General features: G+C 48.3%; 1 protein-coding gene across 1 annotated transcript in view; it reads left to right on the top strand.

The window, feature by feature from the left end:
- Positions 1-1,590: 1,590 nt before the first annotated feature.
- The window catches only part of HROB (homologous recombination factor with OB-fold), a 28,538-nt gene continuing 21,101 nt past the window's right edge, over positions 1,591-9,027 (top strand). Inside the window, exons 1-3 of the mRNA XM_060255343.1 lie at positions 1,591-1,735; positions 2,943-2,993; positions 4,004-5,104. Coding sequence (XP_060111326.1) covers positions 1,733-1,735; positions 2,943-2,993; positions 4,004-5,104 — 1,155 coding nt within the window. The 5' untranslated portion in view covers positions 1,591-1,732. The remainder of the gene's footprint in view (positions 1,736-2,942; positions 2,994-4,003; positions 5,105-9,027) is intronic.

Raw genomic sequence — 9,027 nt, 5'->3', positions numbered from 1 at the left:
CTCTTACATTAAGCAAGTTTGCACCCCCCCCCCCCCCCCCCAACAATACTAATTGTAGAGCGAAGTAAAGGAAAAGCGAGACAAGAACGACTAAGATTGTCCCTCCTGAGCACCCGTACGAAGGGGAAGGAAAGAAAGACGATGGGCAGGCCCGGCGGCTGCAGCCGCGCAACGAGGACAGTATGAGAACGAGACACGACCAGGATTGATCCCTCTCAGCACCTGTACGGAGGCCTCCATGCTGGGACCGTAGAGGCACGGACCGACCCGGAGCCGTGGGAAAAGCCTTAAACTTCGGTTGCAACTCGACTATAGAAGTTTAACATGAGTTGTAGTCTGCATTTATCCCGAGAGTCGAGGTGGATTTACGCAGCGTGAATCGAGGCAATCAACAGATGAAACCTCTCGGAGATCTGAAACAAAAGCAAAGCGATTCTGGTGGATAACTGTGTTGGTTTGAAGCAACAGAACAACGTTTGTGGCCAGGGGCCCCTTTAAGACCTGCAAAGTTTCATTCTGGGGTAGAAGCTTTCGCGTGCACTCACCCTCCCTTCTTCAGATAACTTCTGCAGAAGTGCGCGTGCACACGAAAGCTCCCGTGCCACTGGACTCAAAGCACAGATTATGAGCCATGGTATGTTCAACAAGGCAGAACAATTGAACCAAGCTGGAGTCCAGGGGCGCCTTTTAAGACCAACGAAGTTTAACTCTGGGTTGGGTATAAGCTTTCGTGTGTCTGAAGAAGTGTTCGTGCAAAGCTATACCCAGGTCCAGTGTTCCCTCTAAGCTGCAGAGTCTTGTGAGCAAAAATTCTACTTTTGTGAGCTGCTGCATGAATCAGTGCGCTCTAAGGCCATTTTTCCTGAGCTGAGACAAAAAAATGTGTGAGCTGTAGGCTCAGAATCTGCAAGCTAGCTCACGCTCACTCAGCTTAGAGGGGACGCTGCCCAGGTCCCAGAATGGGGTTGCCAATCCCCAGGTGGGGGCAGGGGATCCCTGGTTTGGAGCCCTCCCCCCCGCTTCAGGGTCATCAGAAAGCGGGGGGAGGGGAGGGAAATGTCTGCTGGGAACTCTGTTATTCCCTAGGGAGATTTATTCCCATAGAAAATCATGGAGAATTGATCCGTGGGTATCTGGGGCTCTGGGGGGGCATGTTTTTTGGGGTAGAGGCACCAAATTTTCAGTATAGCATCTAGTGCCTCTCCCCAAAATACCCCCCCACGTTTCAAAAAGATTGGACCAGGGGGTCCAATTCTATGAGCCCCAAAAGAAGGTGCCCCCATCCTTCATTCTTTCCTATGGAAGGAAGGCATTGAAAAGGTGTGCCGTCCCTTTAAATGTGAGAGCCAGAACTCCCTTTGGAGTCCAGTGATGCTTGTCACAGCCTTGATATTGGCTCCACCTCCAAAGTCTCCTGGCTCCACCCCCAAAGTCCCCAGATATTTCTTGAATTGGACTTGGCAACCCTATCCCCCCACCGCCGCCCTATATTGTCTGCAGAGGGTGGGAAGAAAAGAATCCCTCTGCCTCCTAGGGGGCAAGAGGGTCGAGCTGGTGCTTGAAGTGTTGGGCAGCAAGCAGAGCTGGGCCCCTTTGGAGTGGGGAGGAGAGCCCCGCCTCTGGCAGCTGGGGGGCAGCTGTTGCTCTTGCTCTGCGTTTGGGGACCGGTGTTGGGGGGTGGGGTGAACCTCTGCACCCTTCCCTGGTCCCAAGGGAGGCCTTGGCTTCCACTATGGTAATGGGGGTGGGTGGGGAGAAACTGGGTGCCAAATGTGTCTCTATGGTTAGCTCCCCTGTGTTGGTAGCCTTCCTTATTCCTCCATGGGAGTTGCAGGCAGCTCTCAAAACCTGCTTGTAATCCCCGGGGCCAAAGGAGGCCCTTTGGAAATCCACCAGGGACAGGGCCTTTTCGGTAATGGCTCCTTGCTGGTGGAACCAGCTGCCGGAAGAGGTGAGGCCCCTGCGGGACCTTGGGCAGTTCCGCAGGGTCTGTAAGACAGCCCTCTTCCGGCTGGCTTACAACTAACTGACTGTGGAAACTTTATGGAAGGTTGTAGTGTATCATTTTGGCAGCTTGTTTGTTCTATATGCTTTCTGTTTTACTGTTTTAATTGTTGTAAATTGATGTATTTTTTAAAACCAAACTCTGTGTTGGATTTTATATGTTGTGAGCCGCCCTGAGCCGCTTCGGTGGGAAGGGCGGGATATAAATTGAAATAAACTGAAACTGAAAACTGAATTGGGTTTTGCAGTTGCAAAAAAAAGAAAATCCAAAGAACCGCACTAGCCTCATGTCCTTATCTGGAGTTACTAGGCGATGCTCCCTCTGAACTGTGGAGTCTTGTGAGCAAAAATTCTACTTTGTAAGCTGCTGCGTCAATTGAGTCAAACCTTCAAACATACAAAATTTGCCTGTATTTCAAAGCTGAATTTGGATGTAGTCTGCTAGGGAAAATAAATTCCATGTTATGTAACATCGCTTAAGCTTAATGTAAAACTAGTTTTGAAACTTTCTCAATCTTGTCAAATGATAATTTTCAAAGTGTCGTTACATCTTTAATTTGTTGTTTAGGTGCGACAGTTTCCAGTATTTATACAGCAGAGCTCACTTTATATTTTTCTATTTGGGTTCTTTTTATTGCTTGCATTCCGTTTTGGGTTCCTCTTGCTGCTTGATAATCTTCTTTCGAAGTGATCTAGTGGTTGCCACATTTTCTGGTACTGAGTTCCAAAAGTTAATAATGCATTGAATGAAGGAGGACTTGTTAGAGGCTCTCTTGGATCTGCCACCAGTCAGTCTCGTTGGGTGAGATTTCATTGTCACATAAGGCAAGGAAACAAACACTCTTCATATGACTAAAATAGGACATGTTGCTGTTAAATTGCAGTCTCACTAGAGTGTGGATAAGTTTTTAAAATTATTATTATTTTGTTCTTCAAAGGCCTGTGGTATACAGAAGCTGTTTTCTGTGGAGGCAGAGTTTGAAGACGAGGTAGGCGAATAGTTGTGAATCGTAGCTGTGCGCTGGAAGCGTCTAGGTGGGGTGGAGGGAGCAGACATTTGTATTTGTTTGTGACTTTGGAGCGTCCAAGCCCAGATAAAGCACCGTCTGTCACAATTTACATGTGCAAAGTTTAAAAAAAAAATTTTTTTTTTGCAAAAATAACAAGCAATAATGACAAAATAGTATTAAAAATGTTGTTGAAAGCTTAACTAGCCGGAGTTCATTAATTGTTGTAGATTTTCCGAGCTGTACGGCCATGGTCTTGGCATTGTAGAACCTGACATTTCGCCAGCAGCTGTGACTGGCATCCTCAGAGGTCTGACACAGAGGCTAGAGTTCTCTCTGTGTCCAAGTGAGAAGAAGATGGAAGGCAGTTAATTTAGATCTACTCAGCCCTATCCCACCTTCCTGAGTAGATCTAAACTAACTGCCTTCCATCTTCTTCTCACTTGGACACAGAGAGAATGCTAGCCTCTGTGTTAGACCTCTGAGGATGCCAGCCACAGCTGCTGGTGAAACGTCAGGTTCTACAATGCCAAGACCACGGCCACACAGCCTGGAAAATCTACAACAACTGTAGTATTAAAAATGTTTGACAAAAATCTTACAGATCTGCAAAGTTACCAGCTCCCCTCAGAGATCTGGGCCCTTACTGAATTGTTACCTTTTCGTAGGGCCTGTAAGACAGCTATTCCACCAGGCATTTGGTTGAGGCAGCGGGCGTCCTTCTCCATCGACTGACCCAATGCTGCAGTACCACCTCTGCTGAAATACTGATTTTATACTATCTGATGTTCGGTATATTATGATGTGCCCAACTGAGCCGCCAAATTGTATTGTTTGCTTTTATTGGTTTTAATTGTTGTTTTACTGGTTTAAAATGTGGTTATTCGCCTTGAGCCCATTTGGGAAAGGGCGAAATATAAATTATCTAGAACTAAAAGTTAAGATGAAGCACCATCTAGTAAGGCTTTTGCTGTCTTTTTTTAAAAAAATAGGATTTTGTGTTGGCCGTGGAAGACGCAGAGAAGCAGGTCTCAGGCCCAGCTCCTGCCAGCTCAAGATGTCTGAGGCCCTCGTCAGCTGCACTGAGAAATCCCAGCGACTCTGGTGAGGCTCTGTCCCCGGTGTTGCCACTTCAGAACTACTCCAGATTAAGCATTTTGCAGGGCAGCTGTCCCGATGAGATCAAAAACAACCAGGTGACCTCTCCTTCGGTGGCCAGCTTCAGAGCTCAGGAGGACCAGACGGCGTCGTGGGCCCAAAGCGGACCAGGCTGTAAATCAGGCCCAAAGTTCAAGTTTGTGAAGAGACACATAGCTGCACCTTCCCCTCACAATGAGGATTTGGATAACGAACTCTTCTTGGCAGCCTGCATGGACCTGGAAACGTCTGAAACGCTGTCGTTTCCAGAACCTTCTGGCTCTGACCTTGGGAGTCATCGTGTTAGTGAAACGGTTACGGCCAAGAAAATGCGAGTGGCAGATTCAGCCATGACGAACAGCGCCATCGGTGTGGAAACGGCACGGTTGAACAGGACTTCGACGGAAGCCTTCACGGGAGTCGGCGGCCATCTCCGGTCAGCGGAGGCTTCTCCGAGGTTGACTCTGAGGCCCACCGCTGTTGGATCCCACTCCTCGCAATCTAACCAAGGAGTGAGCATTCCTGTAGGTAACATTTCGAGCCCAGGTTGCCAGCTGCCCAAGTTGTTTCGTGCCTCTCTGGATAAACCTGGGGCCGGGCCCAACACCTCACGCCTGCCTCTTATTAGACCTGCCTCCCCTTCAGGGGTTGCCCTGCCAAGACCACTCTCTCCACAGATACCCAGCCAGAGTTCTTTCACACTGAAAACGACAAACCGGGCCCCTCAGCTCTTTAGTGCTCACTGTCCTCTCATGACATCTGTGGAGTCCTCACCTGCCACACCAAGGACACCTTGTTCAGTTACTCCTTCCGGAAGCCTCCAGATGCCTGTGGTGACCAATCATCTTGTCCGCCTGGTAACGGCAGCGAACAAGCCGCCTCAGCCATTGGCTCACGTTCCTTTGCAGGCCAAGAGTCGCCGTTTCCCAGGACCTGCCGGCATTCTGCCCCAACAAGTAAGAGCAGTTGTAGGGTACGGGGGAGAATTATACAGTCCGAATATATACAGGCAGGGCTTTTTTTGTAGCAGGGACTCCTTTGCATATTAGGCCGCACACCCCTGATGTAGCCAGTCATTCTGAAGTTTACAGTAGTAGAAGAAGATGATACTGGGTTTATATCCTGCCCTATACTCTGAATCTCAGAGCGGTCACAATCTCCTTTACCTTCCCCCCCCCCCCACAACAGACACCCTGTGAGGTGGGTGAGGCTGAGAGAGCTCTTGCAGCAGCTGCCCTTTCAAGGACAACTCCTGCGAGAGCTATGGCTGACCCAAGGCCATGCCAGCAGGTGCAAGTGGAGGAGTGGGGAATCAAACCTGGTTCTCCCAGATAAGAGTCTGCACACTTAACCACTACACCAAACTGGCTCTGTAATAAGAGCCCTGTAAGCTCCTGGAGAATTGGCTACATCAGGGGTGTGTGGCCTAATACGCAAAGGAGTTCCTGCTACATAAAAGCTCTGTATACAGGTATGGGGATGTTTGTGCTGCAGCAATCTTACGTATGCTGTTCAGGTGCATGTCTGTAAGTTGCAAACCTCCTTTTGATTTACTGATATTCATTACAGAAATCTCACGGCCAGTACTTTGAGCGTAAGACCCAGGGAAAAACATGAAACGGCTGGGCATTGCGAGCTTTCGTACGCGAGTTGCTTCACGCGCCGGTCAGCCGATAGAGAAAATAGAGGCTTTGCTCTATAGCTCCTGTGCAACTGAGCAAGCCTGGCAAAGCAAGCTGTGACACAGAAGGAAGAGAGAGAGAAGGAAGCAGAGGACAGCGAGGTGCCGATCTGGTCCTCAGACGTAATGTTTGACGCCCCTGGCCTAGAGCATCCCTGACAAGAGTTTGCCAAGTCGCTGCTTAAACAAACACTTGTCAGCGATGCTCTAGCCTAGTTAAGTCTTGCACGGCTTTTTAAACACATCATTGGGACACTCAGTGGCTTAGAACTTTTGGCTTTCCCTTCCTGAGGGACAAAGTTTAAGTCCAGTGGCACCGTTAAGGCCAACAAAGCTTATTTCTGAGTATAAGCTTTCATGTATATGCAGCTGGTGCAGAATGCCGCGGCCCGGCTGCTATTGGGTCTCCCAAAGTGGGGACACATCCGGCCGGGTCTCCCGACTCTGCACTGGCTTCCAGTGATATACCGAGTCCGGTACAAGGTGCTGGTTATTACCTTTAAAGCCCTATATGGCCTGGGACCTGCCTACCTGAAGGACCGTCTCTCCCCACACGTTCCCCAGAGAGCACTGAGGTCAGGAACACAAAATCTCCTCACTATCCCCGGGCCAAAAGAAGCCCGTTTGAAAGCCACCAGAGAAAGGGCTTTCTCCGTTATGGCCCCCGTATGGTGGAATCAGCTGCCGGAAGAGGTGAGGGCCCTGCGGGACTTGGCGCAGTTCCGCAGGGCCTGTAAGACGACCCTCCTCCGGCTAGCCTATACTTAGCTAGGACGACAACTCGATGTAACTGGCCAGCCATCTGTTTACAGGAAATTGAAATATTCTGTTTTTAAGGTTTTAACTGTTTAAATATTTAATTGTTTTATACTTGAAATTGTTTAAATTTTATGTTTGATTAATTGTTGGAAGCCGCCCTGAGCCATTCGTGGGAAGGGCGGGATATAAATCTCGAATAAATAAATAAATAAAAATAAAAAATATGCACACAAAAGCTTGTACCACGAATTAAACGTTGTCGGTTTAAAACAGGGGCGTCAAACATGCGGCCCAGGGGCCAAATCAGGCCACTGGAGGGCTCCTATCAGCCCCCCAAGCAACTGCCTCTTGTCTGCTTCTTTCTCCCTCTCTCTTGCTTCCTTCTGCATCACAGCTTGCTTTGCCAGGTTTGTTCAGTCACACAGGAGCTACAGAGGAAGCGGGGGGGGGGGAGGCATAGCTTGCTTTGCCAGGCTTGCTCAATCGCACACCAGAGCTACAGAGCAAAACCTCAATTTTCTCCATTGGTTGAGGCTTCCCCCCCTCCTGGTCCCCTGGGGAGGGAGGAAAAGAGCCGGAGCTTCCTTGTCCCAGTTCCCTGGATCCCATGGGAGAAATAAAAAGAAAGCACCTTTTAAGACCAATGAGTGCTAATGTTTTACGCATGTTTTATTTTAAGTTATTTTTAGTTGTGTTTGTCTGTGTCCTTTAAAATGTTTGTATCTCTTCTTAAACAGGTACACACGTGGCCCAGTCTGACACAGCCCGGCCTGACAAGGTCTCATTTGTGTCAGGTCCGGCCCTCATAGCAAATGTGTTCGACACCCCTGGTCTAAAAGGTGTCACTGTATTGTTTCAGACCAACAAAGCTGCCCACCTAATTCTTGCTGATAGACAAATGCTTAAAATAAGAACATAAGAACATAAGAACATAAGAGAAGCCATGTTGGATCAGGCCAACGGCCCATCAAGTCCAACACTCTGTGTCACACAGTGGCAAAAAATGTTATATACACACATACACTGTGGCTAATAGCCACTGATGGACCTGTGCTCCATACACTGTGGCTAATAGCCACTGATGGACCTGTGCTCCATACACTGTGGCTAATAGCCACTGATGGACCTGTGCTCCATATTTTTATCTAAACCCCTCTTGAAGGTGGCTATACTTGTGGCTGCCACCACCTCCTGTGGCAGTGAATTCCACATGTTAATCACCCTTTGGGTGAAGAAGTACTTCCTTTTATCCGTCTTAACCTGTCTGCTCAGCAATTTCATCGAATGCCCACGAGTTCTTGTATTGTGAGAAAGGGAGAAAAGTACTTCTTTCTCTACTTTCTCCGTTCCATGCATTATCTTGTAAACCTCTATCATGTCACCCCGCAGTCGACGTTTCTCCAAGCTAAAGAGTCCCAAGCGTTTCAACCTTTCTTCATAGGGAAAGTGCTCCAGCCCTTTAATCATTCTAGTTGCCCTTCTCTGCACCTTCTCTAAAGCTATAATATCCTTTTTGAGGTGCGGCGACCAGAACTGCACACAGTACTCCAAATGAGACCGCACCATCGATTTATACAGGGGCATTATGATACTGGCTGATTTGTTTTCAATTCCCTTCCTAATAATTCCCAGCATGGCATTGGCCTTTTTTATTGCAAATGCACACTGTCTTGACACTTTCAGTGAGTTATCTATCATGACCCCAAGATCTCTCTCTTGATCAGTCTCTGCCAGTTCACACCCCATCAACTTGTATTTGTAGCTGGGATTCTTAGCCCCAATGTGCATTACTTTGCACTTGGCCACATTGAAGCGCATCTGCCACGTTGACGCCCACTCACCCAGCCTCAACAGATCCCTTTGGAGTTCCTCACAATCCTCTCTGGTTCTCACCACCCTGAACAATTTAGTGTCATCCGCAAACTTGGCCACTTCACTGCTCACTCCGAACTCTAAATCATTTATGAACAAGTTAAAAAGCATGGGACCCAGTACCGAGCCCTGCGGCACCCCACTGCTTACCGTCCTCCACTGCGAAGACTGCCCATTTATACTCACTCTCTGCTTCCTATTACTCAGCCAGTTTTTGATCCACAAGAGGACCTGTCCTTTTACTCCATGATTCTCAAGCTTTCTAAGGAGCCTTTGATGAGGAACTTTATCAAAAGCTTTCTGGAAGTCAAGGTAAACAACATCTATCGGGTCTCCTTTGTCCACATGTTTGTTCACCCCCTCAAAGAAATGCAACAGGTTAGTGAGGCAAGATCTTCCCTTGCAGAACCCATGCTGAGTCTTCCTCAATAACCCGTGTTCATCAATGTGCCTACTCATTCTGTCCTTGATAATGGTTTCTACCAACTTTCCCGGTATTGAAGTCAGACTGACTGGCCTGTAGTTTCCCGGATCTCCTCTGGAACCTTTTTTAAAGATGGGGGTGAC

Source organism: Heteronotia binoei, chromosome 15 (genome assembly GCF_032191835.1).
Source record: "Heteronotia binoei isolate CCM8104 ecotype False Entrance Well chromosome 15, APGP_CSIRO_Hbin_v1, whole genome shotgun sequence".
NCBI lineage: Eukaryota > Metazoa > Chordata > Lepidosauria > Squamata > Gekkonidae > Heteronotia > Heteronotia binoei.
The sequence above is the reverse complement of the archived record's forward strand: the minus strand, read 5'-3'. Positions and strand labels throughout refer to the sequence as shown.